Below are 16,614 nucleotides of genomic sequence, written 5' to 3' on the forward strand. Positions count from 1 at the left end.
TCCCAAGATGCAATTAAATGACACAAAGAGCAACATATTCCACCACATACAGTACATCATCAATAAAATAAATAAATTAATAAATAAACATTAATATATAAAAGAAAAAAAGGGGGAAAGGGGATGGGATGAGTGCATCAGTCATCAGTCTATGGAGTGTTGTAGTGCAGTCCAAAGATTTCGGAGGTGGGGGGGCTGGGAGTTTTGGAGCATTTCATGACTATTCAACATGCTATACTTTGACTTTTTTATGACTTTTTCCGACATACAATACTATGACTTTTTATGACTATTCAACATGCTATACTTTGACTTTTTTATGACTTTTTCCGACATACAATACTATGACTTTTTTTGATTTCTTTCATGCTATACTATGACTTTTTTCGACATGCTATACTAAGACTTTTTATGACATACTATACCATTACTTTTTCGACCCGCTATATACTATGACTTTTTATGACTTTTTTCGACTTGCTATACTATGACTTTTTATGACTTTTTTTTCGACATACTATACTATGACTTATTTATGACTTTTTTCGACTTGCTATACTATGACTTTTTATGACTTTTTTTTCGACATACTATACTATGACTTTTTATGACTTTTTTTTCGACATACTATACTATGACTTTTTGTGACTTCTTTTCGACATGCTATACTATGACTTTTTTCGACATGCTATACTATGACTTTTCATGACTCTTTATCGACATACTATGACTTTTTCGATATGCTATACTATGAATTTTTTGTGATTTCTTTCGACATGCTATACTATTTCTTTTTTCGACATGCTATACTAAGACTTTTTATGACTTTTTTTGACATACTATACCATGACTTTTTCGACCTGCTATATACTATGACTTATTTTTGACTTTTTTCGACATACTATACTATGGAGTGTTGTAGTGCAGTCCAAAGATTTCGGAGGTGGGGGGGCTGGGAGTTTAGGAGCTGGACAGCCCTGAGGACAAAGGTCACCTTCCTCCTCTGGGTCTTACAGCCTTGACAGCAGAGTCTGCACCTTGAGGGGAGTCACTGACACATCGAAAACATGACGTGATGCATCAGGAAGGATCCTACAGGCAGTCTTCAAGGTCTGCTGTTCGCAGACTACTATGACTTCTTATGACTTTTTTCAACATGCTTTACTATGATTTTTTTTGATTTCTTTCGACATGCTATACTATCACTTTTTTCGACATGCTATACTAAGACTTTTTATGACATACTATACCATTACTTTTTTCGACATGCTATATACTATGACTTTTTATGACTTTCGTTCGACATACTATACTATGACTTTTTATGACTTTCTTTTTTTTAATGATTTTCTTTTGGGGCTTTTCCCTTCATTTCGACATGCTATGCTCACGCGTAGCTCTGTAACTGACACTGAATTGCATCCGTGTGGGCTCTAAGCTGTCTCCATCTTTCAAATACATCTCCAATATTTACCCTGGGTTCGTTACGTCTCTGGTCATGCAACTGTTAGAGACATGCCAAAGTTTTTTAGGTCGGGTAGAATCTATCTCCATTGATCCCGTTGTTTGTTTGCTGCCTCCATGGCTGTCCTACAGCTGTAGCGTGCTGGGTTTGCATTTTTACAAACCATCTGGCAACCTGGCCCGGCTGTCAGAATGAGCAGTTGATACCAACACACAGGCCAATACACAAACAGACGTTCCGTCACGGAACGGACATTTCAAAGAAGAAAATACTGGCTTTAGCATTGTTGTCAGAATACAATATTTCAGCTCAGCATGTTACCTTAATATCTGATGACATATTGTGGTAATTTTTGGATTTAATACACTAAATATATTACATATTGCACCTTTTAATAATGACAGAATTTGACAAGTCTTTATTTATTGCCAAGTCTTTATTTATTGCATCCAGTTGAGTATATTCACTATTTCAAGCATTATATTAAAAAAAATATATAAAGAATACAGTGAGGCAAAGTACTACATTTCATTTGGAGTTGTAGCTACAAAACATGGAGTTGGAATCTAATTATTTCAGAAATAATAAATAAATAACAAAGCAATATCAATGAAATTTTACCTCACTATTGCAAATCAGACCCAATCTTCACCTCGTTTTTCCGGAGGAGTTACTCAAGATCTGGCATGTCTTCGTATCCTCCCTCATCCTCCTGCCTTCTCTGCTCATCCAGCTTCTTCCTCTCCTCCTCTGCCCGCTTCTTCTCCTCTAATGCCTTCTTCATCTCCTCCTCCACTTCCTTCCTCTTTAAGTTTTGAAGTTCTTCTTCTTTGTTCTTCTGCTCGTCCCTGTCCTGTTCCTCTGGTTTTTTATTCTGTGCTGTGTCATAGGCCCACTCCTCGTCTGAGTCGCTGATGTCGTCGTCGTCGATGTCGTGGTCAGGGTGGTAAAACTCGGTGGGTTCGTTGAAGGATTCCTCTACGGGCTCAGGCTCAGGTTTGTAGTTGGGGTCCTCTAGTTTGCCCCAGGCCACCTGGTCGGCCTTACGGAGGGTGATCTCCACTTTGGATGGGACCATGTTGACTGAGCTCTGCTTGACATTGGCCACCTGAAGGTAAAAGCAAATCTTTTATATAGAAGATAGATGACATTTTGCTTTATATTCGACCTTCACAATGTCTGCCAGTGGGATCAGATAACTGCTCACATGTTGAGAAAAATGAGCACCAGTATCTTTAAAAACTTATAATTGCATTAGCAACAGGTGAGCTAATCTCACCCCACTGGCAGATGGATTTAGATGTATTTAGCAGGTACTCACGCCCCACAAGTGGAAGTCTCTCTTGAAAAACTTATTGTTCTCAAACTGAATTTGGCATGAGAGCTAAAGGAGAAACATAGAGAATAAGCGAGAAAAACAAGATTATTTTAAATGTGTGCATTCTTGACCTTTTAAAGCAGACTGTATGGTATATATTGTTAATGTTATGCTAGTTGTATTTTAAGTCAAACCAACTATGTATATATGCATCAGTGGAGTAAAAAGTACAATATTTCCCTCTGAAATGTAGTGAAGTAGAAAGTGGAAATGCTCAAGTGATGTACAAAAATACTTAAAACTGAGGTACAGTACTTGAGTGAAACACTTACCACTGTCCGGTTGGCTTCTATGCTGGAAGATTCGGGGTTTGCGTTCTTGGCGTAAATCGTGACGACAACGTTATTTCCTGTCTGGTGCCAGTCGTGCCGACACGCTACCTTCTTTTTGTCCTGTTAACACACACACAAAGATCAGTCACAAAGAAATAGATTAGATTAGATGACGATCATGTTCATCTCACACCTCCCTTTCTGAGTTTCCACTAAATCTGCTTTCTGAAATGGACCCCTGGAGTGACAATTTACCTACTTAAGAACCAATATGAGACCGACTTCCTTTTTAATGATTCTGATCCAACAGTTTTGTATAATTTACTGTACAATATTTAAGCCTTTAAGTCACCTCTCAAATTGGGGGTGGACAAATTAGAAACACCTTACAGTTACACAATACGTCAATTTAAACATATTACTACTGCAGTTAACACAGATTACCACTGAAAAAAGGGAGTAAAATTAGCAATTAGTCAAAAGGAAATCATCTTAATGTGCATATGCATATTTGTAATGGGATGTGGATTAATGTTCTGTTTGCATGTACACTGGTTACTTGTTGAGAAGGAAATGTGAAGGTATCAGTAGAAATATATTTTATTGATGTTTAATTATATAGCATTTCTTTATTGTATTGATAATATGGAAGTATTATTATTATTTTTTTTTTATTCCATTTATTTTTTGGGCATTTTAGACCTTTATTTGACAGGACAGCTGAAGACATGAAAGGGAAGAGAGAGGGGGAATGATGCAGCGAAGGGCCGCAGGTCGGAATCGAAACTCTACATATGGGCGCCCGCTCTACCAACTGACCTATCTGGGCGCCCGATAATATGGAAGTATTAATGTAACGCTGATTGTCTTGTTTTATCTTTTGTGTGGACCCCAGGAAGAAAGAATTACTACGGTAACAACTAATGGGGATCCTAAATAAATAAATTAAATTGATCAGCACTAAAAACAAAATTACCATCAAATTGAATTAACACGTCTCTGAAACAGTTTAAACATAAAACTGAACATTATAACCTTCATAAAGCGAGGATGCTGTTGCATTAACCTGAATTAGTTTTAGCTTGATGTACCTAAGTATGAAGAACAATCACATACTTGTTCTCCTGTTTCATATTGTGTGTCTTTTTGCCTTTTTTCTGATCTAAAATCATTAAAAAAGAACAAGCAAGCTGTGCACACCAATCTTTATACAAAAAAAGGGTAATTTGTTGAAGTTGGTTTTGTTGGCATCAGTTAGCATCAGTGTTATTCCAGCTAAATTTCCTGCTAACTTTGAACCATGTCCTTTTGTTCTACCTGTCACTGATGTAGTATTCCCCACCAGGTGGTGTGTGTACCTGCTTTGGGACCCAGCGGTGTTTCCCTGTGCTGCAGCCCTTCTGGTCGAGGAACGCATTGAAATCGATTGTTCTTATGCAGCAGCAATTCCAGTACTTGTACCTAAACAAAAACAAATTGTCACAAATTCAACAAGCAGCAGTTTTAGCTGAGAAATTTGAAATATGAGAGATCCTTACATATTTAATGCAGTTGCAGTTTAATTTACTCCTGAAGTCTGTTTTTAATGTTGCAGATTTGTTTTTAATGACTTATCGTTAGCTTTTATGTTCTTTGCTTTGCTTACACGTCCTTCAGATTTATTTTGTGTTCTAATTATGGTTTGAAAAGAACCTTATGCAAATGAAGATTGTATTTATGATTTTGATATAATGGAGTTGTGCATAATGCCTTTTTGTAATATCCAGAGTAAAGAAGTGGAAACATGCAGCAGTGTGTCTTTGTGTCTTACCCCTCGTGGAAGACGGGGGCTCCGGGGTGGTGGGTGCAGACCTCCGTGTCCGTCTCGGGGCCTCGATAGACCTGAACACACAAACACAATGCTAATGATCACAGTGTGAAGATCGGATGGTCAACAATGTGTAAGCAAACACAGTTTCTCCTCACGCCTCTGGTCATCAGTCACATGATAAGGTTACCAGTCAAGTGTGTTGTTTGTTTGAATGCAGTGCTTCTCAATCTTGGGGTCGGAAGCCCGAGTAGGGTCATTTGTTTTGCAGACAGGGTCACAAAAGATGGTTTCTCAATCGGCTATAACATATCTGTGTAGGACGGAACTGTTTGAATTATTTCACTTTAAAGATTAACCTATAATAGTGAGTTTTTGAGTTTTAGACAGTTGGTAAATATACCTAATCACATTTTTTCCCCCAATCTTAAACCTTGATTGTTGCTTATTTTAACCTGGATATTGACTGTTATATAGAAATACTCTGTAACAAAGTTTGAATATGTTTTAATTTGAAAACAACACATTTAAACAATCTTTTCAATTTGGACCTTCCTCTACAGTCTTGAAAACAGTATTTTTTAATACTGTTTTCAAGATCTTTTACTTTTGACTTTTTAGTATGTTATACTCAAGTTTAGTGCACTAATCACTGAGGTCATGCAGTATTCAGATCTTTAAAAAAAAGAATACTACAATGTAAAAACACTTACAAGTAAAAGTCTCTAATATTTTACTAAATACTTGCAAGTAAAAGCAAACATTAGGCGGAAAAAATATCCCTTTTAGTGTTACATTATCGTATATAATTGCTAATGTATTAAGAAGTAAGGAACATTCTAATGTTGCAGCTGGACGAGGTGGAGCTCATTTCAACAACTTCATGTACTGATAATGCCTCATGTTTATAAAATAATGTAGACTTTCTAATCTGCAAAGTAACTAATAACAATAGCTATCAATAGAATTTATTGGAGAAAATATAACACAGACCTGCCAACATGTACGCATTTTTCGTACTCGGCACGCATTTTGACCCTTAAGTACGCTTGTACGATTCGCTGCTCTCTAGGAACGTATTTTGTTGCATCTTTCATTTCGCCGGTTTCAGTTTCTATGTAATCTATATGACGTTGATTCTGCTGCTGAGCCACAGCGTGTAAGTGGAGTGAAAAGCTTTCGGCCAATCAGAGCGCTGCATTTTAACCCTCCGCCTACCTGCCCTTCCTAGCCAAATGCTTCGCACGTTTAATTCAATTCAGTGCCTCAAGCAAGCTAGGCTGGCCGGATAACTGTAGGCTTGTATGCCATGGCTGAACCGCCTCAAAAAAAGGTTCGGAAACCACAGCGATTTCTTGACAGCTATCGGGAGAGATGGCCTTGAATCCACATGTCCAGGCTACCTCATCACGCGTTCTGCACCGTGTGCAAGACAGACATCAGTCACGAAGGGACAACAGGTAACGAACAGAGTCCCACACGCAAATACTGAATCGGGTATGGCTGCAGCCTGGAGACCTCCCGTCTCATGCCTCCCATGCCCGCTAACTTAACCGTGACTTCATTTAGAAAATAATTCACGATTTCGTAGGCTATTCTGAACTTCTGAATTTACCGTCATATTCTGAACATCTGAGTTTAGCGTTTGACATGCCCAGTCATGAGACGGGAGGAGCATGAGACAGGAGATCTCCAGGCTGCAGCCATACACTCCTGCAAATACCCCCCAAAACATAATGATAAGAAAAATAAAAGGATGATAAGAAAAACATGTTCATAGTGTCAATAGGCTAGCCTGTCACACCCGCCATCCTTCCCATTAGTTGGGGATAGTTAGAAAAGTGGTGGAATGGCTAGAAAACTAGAAGGTTTTAGACGGGCCAGGTGCTGATTAACGTAAGATAAAGGTAACAGTTAGGATATTTTTTAGCCTAATTGAATTTATGAACATAAATAATGACCTTGGCATCATAACTGGGAGTCCAGCTGTTAATGATGCATAGCATACAGTAGGGCAATTTGCTAGGCCAATGTGATGGCAACTGACATAATGCAATGTCACCCATGTCAACCTTTGAAAAGCCTATCTGAAAATATCTGACCCATGTTATTTATTAGCCTATAATCGTGTCTCTGCCAGGCTTCAATCTTGTGTTTTTTTAGTAGTTGCTTTAGGCCTATTTAAAGTTGCTTTATGAGTAAATCATTACTTAGACTACTTCAGTAGAAGGCTATGTGTTAACCTGGTCTTACTCTCATCTTTAACACAGAAGTACTTAGGCCTATTTATTAGCTCTCTCTGCCTCCTATTGGCTAGACTAACAGGATATAAGAAAACATTTGTGTAGTTTCAGTACACCTACAGCCATTTATCCACTCCATTCTTCTACACAGTAATAATGACTTATTGTAATCTAGAAGGTAGTGATGAGCCCAAAAAATATAGATTACATATATCTAGTTTTCCGTTGAAGTGTGTGTGTGTGTGTGTGTGTGTGTGTGTGTGTGTGTGTGTGTGTGTGTGTGTGTGTCTGTAACGTAATTCATAATATTTGTAACAATATGCAGGAATATGACCTACTCATAGTAGCCTATCATAATCTACCCTCTCTCCACCTACATTTTCAGATTGCAGACACCATGTGTCTATTATGTATTATGGTGTTAGGTATCTCATAGGTTTCTCACTAGTGGGTGGGCAACGGTGGAGCGTACATTGGCGGCGGGCTGTCGTGTGCGCGCGCGGGGGGGAAAAGTAGTGGAGTAGAAGTGAAAAAGAAGTGGAAAAGTAAAGTACAAGTATTTAAAAATTGCATTTAAGTGCAGTACTTGAGTAAATGTACTCTGCCTTAACGGATTATAAATGTGACAAATATAGCAACGGGTCATATGTGTTGTTATGTGCCTTGTCCACTAGATGGAGCTGTTAGTGAGCTTTACAACACTGAAGTACAGGAATGAATGACGATGAACTGAACTCAAACTGAAGCACAGAAATGCTACTGAGCAGCTTGTGCTTCTGTGTGTGTGTGTGTGTGTGCAAGATGAATTTGTCGGCTTTTTCTGATGTCAGATAGTTGACTATTTTGGGCCACAGAAGTTGCCTACAAACACAAACACAAACACACACTCAAATAAACAAATAAGAACGAGACACTCACTGTTTTGCATCCTGGGTTCTTGCATCGGGTCCCAGGCATGACCGCCTCACTCTCTGTCGAAAGAGAAAGACAAGAAGAAGAGAGAGGTGAGATGCAAAAATATCTTCATAAAAACAAGTGAAGAATATCTCAATGTGTTTTCCTCGCCACTGTCGCACTAAATGCTTGCTCTTGGGGGATTACTAGAATTGTTGGGTCCTTTTATATTATAGAGTGTGGTCTAGACCTACTCTATCTGTAAAGTGTCTTGAGATAACTCTTGTTATGATTTGATACTGTAAATAAAAAATTGAATTGAACTGAATTGTCCAGTGCAAATCAGTTTGGTTTAAGTACTTTCTGAAATCAATTTCTTTGATTTCTACTGGAAACAGGTTGAAGTATTCTTAGTGCGCTGGTGGAATGTTTTCACTTAGAAGAATATCTATATGGACCCAATTTTACAACGAAATGTCTTGATGAGATGTTGTTGAATTATGCATCAAACTTACCCAAACACATTTAGTCCTAAACATGTGCATATGCTTGACTGTTACTGTCTTTAAGTCTAATTTTCTTGTAAAAAGTCCAATAATCTGACAGTACAGTATAAATATTTTAACCTGTTTAACACAAATCAACTATTTTCTGAAATAGTGTTATTTTTGTAGTGTTATTTTTTCTTGTTCTCACAACTTGTAGAAATTCCTCCACACAAATTGTATAATAAAATAATTGAAATATTCATGCTGTAGTTTATTGATTTTTTAAATTTTTTGGATAGTATTGTTCTAGGACCCCGTTATAGTCAGCAAAAACTTCATAAGATACATTTGTTTGGGGTGTACAAGTCAGAGATGTGTTCAGGACCAGCAGAAATAGGGGAAAAATAAAAAACACACACACACACACACACACACACACACACACACACACACACACACACACACACCTTTCCTCTCTTTCTCAGCTTTTGTGCTGATGTCCAATTTCTCCAGCGCCTGAGCCAGCGATGCAGACACTTTGTGGGGCAGCTTTGTCTTGGGCTCTTCTGAACTGCACATAAACACACTTTCATGTTAACACAAAAATGGATATTGGGAAATGAATACACAAACTTAGACACACAGAGACATCAACACAGGCCTGTGGGACTGATGCATGGCGTCATACACTAAATTATTTATTCCAGGAATGTTGCAGGTAACCTCATCCTCACCTCTGTGAATGAATACAGAGGCAGCTGCATGTATGGGAGTAACAGGGAGGTGTATGCAAAAACACACATTCCAGTTATTTTATGCAAAGTAGAAATAGTGGAATATTGCAGTTACAAACACACACACCTGGGTCTCTCTTTCTGCAGTTTCTCAGCAGATTTGGGTCCCTGGTAGATTATCTCGTTGCCGTTGGTTTGTTTAATGTCGCCCTTATCTGATGACACCTCCGGCCGCAGAGGCTCCTCGGGCTTCACGTTGCTGTGGCTCCCACGGGTGCAGCCCTGCATTTAAAAAACAGAGTGGCCACCTCAGTCTGGTTCAAAGAGGAAAATCTGCACAGGATCTGTCTCCTCATTGGAACTTAATTTTAATAACTGTGTCCTATATAATCCTTCACAGAGGAAAATGACTGTAGCAACTGCTTACTGCACCATATGGTACCCTACTATGTATCTGCACCTAAGGGTGAAACCTAACATGTCGGTCTTAACACAATAGTCAGGTGCTTGTATGAACATTGAAACGGTTTTTGCTTTTTTGCAGTTATTCATCCTGTTCATACTGGCCATCCCTTCCTAATGCACCTTCAATGTAGGTAATTGGGGACTACATCCACAGTCTTCGTTTTAATTTTAGACAAACATTGGAATATATTTTTGCACAAAAGCATTAATGCATTTATAATTGATTTTTTTTTTTATTATTGTGCCATGAATAAAAAATATGCAAAGCCCAAACACGATTTCAAGACCCTATTATTTAGATAAAGAGACCAGAAACCAGAGTAGCAGCATACATCACAAATAATACTAAACAAATAAACCGTTCTGACGTTTTTTCCAAGCTTTAGAAACAAAAGGTAGCCAACTTATATGCATTACAATTACATAACAATTTCATTCAGTCATCGTCAGTGCACCAAAACAATGCAATTAAACAAATGTGAAGTAAAAAAATTTACAATATTTGAGATGTAGTGGAGTAGAGGTATAAAGTAGCAGATAATGGAAATACTCAAGTACAGTTCAGAGGTACTGTACTTGAGTAGATGTACTTAGTTACATTCCACAGTCAGTTGTACACACAACAAATGCTTGCTACTTAAAGGGTAACTACCAAGATAGGAATTTCACAACGGCAACGACGGCCACCCCTCGTTCTGGCCAAAAATAATTGTACACCCTACGGCCACCATGGCCTTTGTGCCCCTGCTACTGTCAAAATCTCGAGGTCAGCTTTGTGTGTTCATATGTTTGGGTGTAAAGTCTAAAATCAAAATTAAAATCAAAATTAAACTTAAAAGTTACATTGTAGTTCCCACCGAATGAGGAGTTCACCATGGCAACCAATATTTGATTCGATTTTGGATGCAGTGTTGGATCATATTTGGACTTGCGTACTTGCCAGTGTAGAGCTGTAGGCACAAACAATGTTTCTTTCCGTCATCATGAGGCCAAAATAACCCCTATTGTTGCTTAGGACCTGGTGTGGAAGTCACAGATCGGGAAATGAAACAGCGTCATGTCTGGATTAATAATATCACCTGGCGGAGCAAAAAGCACGCTAATGTAAACTGCCTTCTCCAAGAAGGAAACGCTATGTCTGATATGCCGTGCTTGAGCTATGTTACTGGTTACTGGTTGCACGTCGTTCGTCGTTCGACTGATCGTGACTGTTTTCCCAAGATGGCGCCCGCCTGTATACGTGAACCGTACAGTCTTTATAAACTATATTTTTAATAAACTGTCTGTACACTTACAAAGTTCTCAATGCTTCGGTTCTTTCACAGCACCAAGTTTTACTTCCACTTGATTCTGAATATTTTCACCTCTATTTTTTATTTCACCAACCTTACTTTCTGTTCCAACCAACCACAAATATTTACAGAATCTTAAATTTGGTAGAGTGTTTGACCCTGAGCTGTTTTTACCTTAATGGAGAGAAACTCTGAGAAGTCTGTTGTTCTTTTCCTACAGCAGGACCAACCCTGGAGAAGGATACACATACAACATATGCATAAATGTTATTTTTATCCAGCTAAATAAAAGTATTATTGTTGATTTGTTTAATTTTGTATTAGTTTTACCTTCAGGGCATCGTGGAAGATAGGGACACCTGGATGGAAGAGGCAGGAATCTTTTTGAGTCATTCTGTATTTAGACAGACACACACACAGTCTGCAGGGTGTACCAGCTGTTCACAGGGGTCACTAGAGTTGAGAGGGAGCGTCCCATAAAAGGAAGTTGGATGCTAGAAAGATAGCTGTCTCATGCTCCCAGAGACACGTGGCCTATCATACTGTACACGCTAGGCTCCAACTGTCTCTCAGACTCACACAGTATATGAGACAATAAGGACACAACTTTTTCTGACGTCACACAAATCAATGCTTTGTTTTATCCGGCTTTTGCTAGTAAATCCAGACCATAAATCTGGTTTCTTGTCCACTCCTGTTGTGTTCAGTAAAAGTATGTTTAAACACTCAAATTGATCCCTGCACTGTATTGTATTTTTGAAATGAATTTGTCAAATTTGAACCCAATTATTTTTTATTCAGACCAATAAATCTGGTGACAAGAGCATTCTTTCAAACTAAAAGCAGACATAAACCCAATATCAGACTAACATTTTGTTAGTGGTGGTTTGGAAAATAATTGCCTGTTTGTGTTGATGTATTTCTGAACAGTTACAGGGTTCAAATGTGCTATTTTAGCTCAGAAGTTACAAAAATTAGTAAAGTGAACCTCATCTAAGAAAATCAAAGCAAATCTGTACACCACCCGCACATACTTACTCTGTAAGACCAAGCTTTACATGCTTAATTTCAAGCTTTTGTTTAACTTTACTCAGACTGACGTCCACTGAGGCTTCATGTCATCAAGACCAAAATATTAAACCAACCAACAAACCCAGACTGGACTTAGTATTTAGATTAAAAGATGCAGCAATAGACAGGATCTTACCGTCCTTGTTCTTTTCAGCGTCAAACTTCAGTCCACAGCCTTTGTTGTAGCACAGCAGAGCCATGTTGGCTTGTGGGATTTCTTCTTCACAGCCTGTCTCTGTTCAGATATCGTCCTCCAACCTGGTGGTCTCTGCTGGTGTTATTGCTGTGGTTGGACCTCCAGAAGTTTCTCCGGCTAGGCAGAAAGGAGAGATCCAGAAGGGTCTCTTCTTGAAAGAGCAGAAAGAAAGAGGAGGGTCTCTCTCTCTCTGCCTGGCTGAATGAAAGATAAAAATAGCAGCCCCCCTCCTATCTTCCTTCTCTCAATTTACAGCTGTCAAAACGTATCTGAAGGTGGGGGTTGACATTCCTCGTGGTGAGCGTCGCCTGTCACAAGCTGTGGCCCGGTAGCTGCCACAATAGGCCTGACAACTTCTGGATTGCTGTCACTTTCTCTTACTGGATGCATTGCAGTCAGGACAATTCACAGGCCTATATTTTTAGGAGAAGCAGCTTGTGTTATTATTACATACATTAAACATTTTAATTCCAGCATTTGCAGTGCCAAAACGTACTGAGCCTGATTATGGCCAAATAAAGAGAGCTAAAATATGTTGCAACAAATAGATACATAGAGATATTACACCAATATGTGATTGTTAAACATATAATCCTAAAACCATGGGCATTAATATGCTGCTATAACAGCATCCACTCCTCTTAGAAGGCTTCCAAAATCTCAGAAGATTTAGAAACCTGGCAGCAGGGATTTGCTTCCATTCGACTCACAGTCTGTGGTCCAGTACATCCCATTAAGGTGTAGGTTGGGGTCAAGGTCAGGTTAGTCTTGCATTGCCAGACAGCGCTGTGGAGTAAGGTCTGGCTACTCCACAAATACATTCTGGTATAGGAGGAAAAACGGTCTGGGTTTTGTTGCATTTCTTTAAACCAACTACAATTGTCTCAGCGGCACGAAGCTCTGGACGCAGCGACGGTGGCTCTGCAAAATAGTCTCTGGAAGAAAATTGTTTTATTGGAATATTTGCATCCCGCAAATAAAAACGCCACATAAAATATGAATTAAATTAACTGTTCACACAACCTAACGTAATGTGAGCTATTTAAGTTAGCTGGATACATGGTCAAATGTAATTTGTTCTTACCAGATATCGTAGTGTGTACTTCGTCGTTAGCAATCCCCGCCAATTGGTCCTGATATGTCCCAGGAAGTCCCAGTTGAATAGTAATGCTGTAAACCTGTTCTTTGTAAATCTTTACAATCATTCACCTAAAGAACCAAGCAGGCCTGCCTTACTGCTCAATCCAAATGTTGGTCAAAACTTGCCATTTTCAACGTGTAACGTTAGTTTGCTAGCTCAAAGGTGGTTCTTGTTGTTAAGGGGCTTCGCCGGATGTCCACGTTATCAGGCTTCTGGGATTTACAAGAGAAGCCAATGTGGAAGTGCCTTAAACCTGCATTCTATCTAATTTCCAGCAGGGGACGACTCTAATGGTCCAAAAAAAAAGGTCTGTTTCTATAGAAGTCTATAGGGAGAATTATTACCATACTTCTCACTTGATTTATTACCTCAGTAAACAGTTTCATAATGAGTCTATGGTCTCAAACGCTAGTTTAAGGTATTCTTCAATAGGCTACAGCATGATGTTCATTTTGTAAATATTGGTCCCGTGCCCGGAGGTCCCAGTTTCCCGTTGGCAAAACTCTGCTGGATAACACGCGTCTGCTAATTGAAAATTGGCGAGTTTTTCTCTTTAGTGTTTAGCTTAGCGCAGTGCCATTGAAACATAGACTGTAAAAAATTGAAACCATACACAACACTGGCTTAGTCACGTCATCCTCCCCAGCTCTGCCCTCTTGTCCAAATATGGTCACTTTTGGCTCCAAAATACCAAAATGGCGACGGCCAAATGCCAAACTGCTAGCTTTAAGATAATTTTTTTGGGGGCTTTTCCCTTTATTATGAAGTGACAGTGGATAGACATGAAAGGGTGAGAGAGATGGGGATGACACGCAGCAAAGGGCAGCAGGTCAAATTCGAACCCACACCGCTGCAAAGGACTCGGCCTACATGGGGTGAACGCTCTTACTGGGTGAGATAGAGGCCGCCCAAACTGCTAGAAAACTGCTTTAAAACGGCAGTCCCCGCAGTCCACCAACCAGTGGGTGACGTCACTCATTCTACGTCCATAATGTTTACAGTGTATGGGTTTATCCTGGCAACGTACTTCGTTGATCCAGATTTCTGCAGACCAGACAAGTTCTGCCACACTTAACTGGGAAAAACATTTCTTTATGGACCTGGCTTTGGGGCAGAAATGCATTGTTATAACAGGAAATGGGCCTTCTTTAAACTCTTACCAAAAAGTCAAGGTTTCCCTCAACAGGAACAAAAGTATGCCCTGGTGTCCATTTACATTTGACCATGCCAACAAGAGTATACTTGCATTTTTATATAGGAACTTAAGTAGGCTATGGTTAGGGTGTCCCATACTCTCTATAACTGTGGGAAAACATAAAACTAAAACATACAATTACCACCCATAACCAGTGTGTAGTTACTGTTTTCCTGTGTTTGTATACACCTGTCTTGTATACAGATACATCTGTATATCCCTGCATGTTGTGACATGTTGGCCTAACACACTTTCCCCAGCCTGGTTTGATTTTGACTCCAGTGCTCCCACGGTGAGGGATTAAAAAGGCTGGTTCCCACCTCCTGACTCCCACTGAGCTCTGAACAGTTTGTGTACATTTGTTCCACAATCACATCAAGAGGACAGACACCAGGGGGTGATTTATTTGGTCATATTTCAGTGTTTTTGATTAAATGGTTTTTCGTAGGAAATACATCCCTCAGAACATACTGAACCTGACAAACGGCAGTGTTTTGACTTCAGTGAATAATTTCGCTGCATGGCAATTTGTTTCTCTATGCCCGGGATGATGGATATTCTGTAACAAAACTACAAAAACTCAGTTTATAAAACAATATTCTGCTACAGGTTAGCCTTCATTACTGATAAACAAACTGTTAGAAGACTTAAGAGCTATAAATATTACTCATGTTGACTATAAAAAATGCTCTAAAGAGGAATAAGTGAGAGCAAGTTTGGCAAAACAAGCATTTACAGGTATGTCACTTTAACAGCTAATTGTAATAAAGCACCAGTGTTATTAACACGCGATCAATATTTTTGATAACTGCCACCAACAAACAACTGTTTCTGGGGATATTAAAACTTTACAGCGTCAGTAAAAAAAATAACATATTTTAACTATCTTGAACAGCAAACTTCACTGAACATGATTTCTTAATAACTGGTATTTTTATGTGAGTAAATGTCAGTAGTATTGTTCCTTAAATGGATTGTCAATTAGCCTACTTTGTGTATTTTTTGCACTTCCTACAAAAAGGATTCCCTTCTTTGGATACTAAAGTTTAATTTAATTCCATTTGTGACTAAATTCACTGATTTAACTAGCCTAGAAATCTAGATGCACCCTAGCGGCAGCAAATGTAATTTGCAGCCAGGGTCAGCAACTCTCCGTTGGCTTGCGAGCTGGAAAAACCAAATTCTGGTCAGGCCAATCACATCGTGTACAGAGTCGGTGGGCGGGCTTAACATAAGAACGGCAGAGTTGCGAGGGTTCCGCCTGAATTCCCTGCTACTTGAAAACAAAGAAGATGGCTGCTGCTGCTGGCGAACAGCCGTCTTTCGAATCGGCTTTGGAAGACTCTCAGAAGAGAGTTAAGCTTTTCTTTGAGAAAAGAACGGCACTGAAGTCATTCTTAAAAAAGAAAGATGTGTTCCGAGTTTTGCTGTCCGGATACAGAGGGAATTTGAAAGACAACCGTTTATCCCGCCCCTCGGATTGAGCCCTGCCAATGGTGAGTTCCCAGACCCAACATCTTGATGTGGGTCTGGCTTGTCAGGCTATGATTTAAGACCCTTTGGTGAAAAACCACACATGTTAAAAAGTGCATTAGAAACATAATTTTCTTCCTTAAATAATTACCATCATCAAAATGCCCTTGAGCAAGGCATTTAAAGCCTGTCTGGAGCTGCATAGTGACCGACGGATAATGACCGGTTCTTGCAGGCAGATTTGAGGTGTTAATGAATGTGAAGCACTCAATTATCCAGATTAAATGAGGTTAAAACATGCCAATCACAGTTAAATTCTAAACTTATTTTGAAGTAAAATATAAAAACTTATATGAAATACATATTGGAAGGGTTAAAACACGGGTTTAGATTTTACTAGAAAAGGCTTAATTAAAAAGAAAAAAACTCAAGCTCTCTGGTGCTGCAATTAAAAATCAGGTTTGACACTTTGAATTTTTATCAACTGAGACTTTAAAGTG

At 39.0% G+C, this 16,614-nt stretch overlaps 1 protein-coding gene across 1 annotated transcript; it reads right to left on the reverse strand.

The window, feature by feature from the left end:
* Positions 1-1,905: 1,905 nt before the first annotated feature.
* Positions 1,906-12,309, reverse strand: LOC144534268 (cysteine and histidine-rich domain-containing protein 1). The gene is made up of 11 exons (XM_078276102.1): positions 12,246-12,309; positions 11,369-11,418; positions 11,213-11,269; positions 9,409-9,563; positions 9,015-9,118; positions 8,084-8,136; positions 4,926-4,996; positions 4,474-4,576; positions 3,116-3,235; positions 2,787-2,849; positions 1,906-2,573 (listed from the first exon to the last, which is right to left on the reverse strand). Exons 1-11 carry the CDS (start codon positions 12,307-12,309, stop codon positions 2,136-2,138), a joined length of 1,278 nt encoding a protein of 425 aa, XP_078132228.1. The 3' UTR covers positions 1,906-2,135.
* Between the last annotated feature and the right edge of the window lie 4,305 nt (positions 12,310-16,614).

The sequence above is a fragment of the Sander vitreus genome, chromosome 19 (genome assembly GCF_031162955.1).
Source record: "Sander vitreus isolate 19-12246 chromosome 19, sanVit1, whole genome shotgun sequence".
NCBI lineage: Eukaryota > Metazoa > Chordata > Actinopteri > Perciformes > Percidae > Sander > Sander vitreus.

Coding starts and splice junctions, on each gene's coding strand:
- LOC144534268 (XM_078276102.1), bottom strand. CDS start 12,309: ATGGCTCTGCTGTGCTACAACAAAGGCTGTGGACTGAAGTTTGACGCT. Junction 11,419..12,245: donor CGCTGAAAAGAACAAGGACG/GTAAGATCCTGT, acceptor TGACTCAAAAAG/ATTCCTGCCTCTTCCATCCA. Junction 8,137..9,014: donor AGCTGAGAAAGAGAGGAAAG/GTGTGTGTGTGT, acceptor CTCTTTCGACAG/AGAGTGAGGCGGTCATGCCT.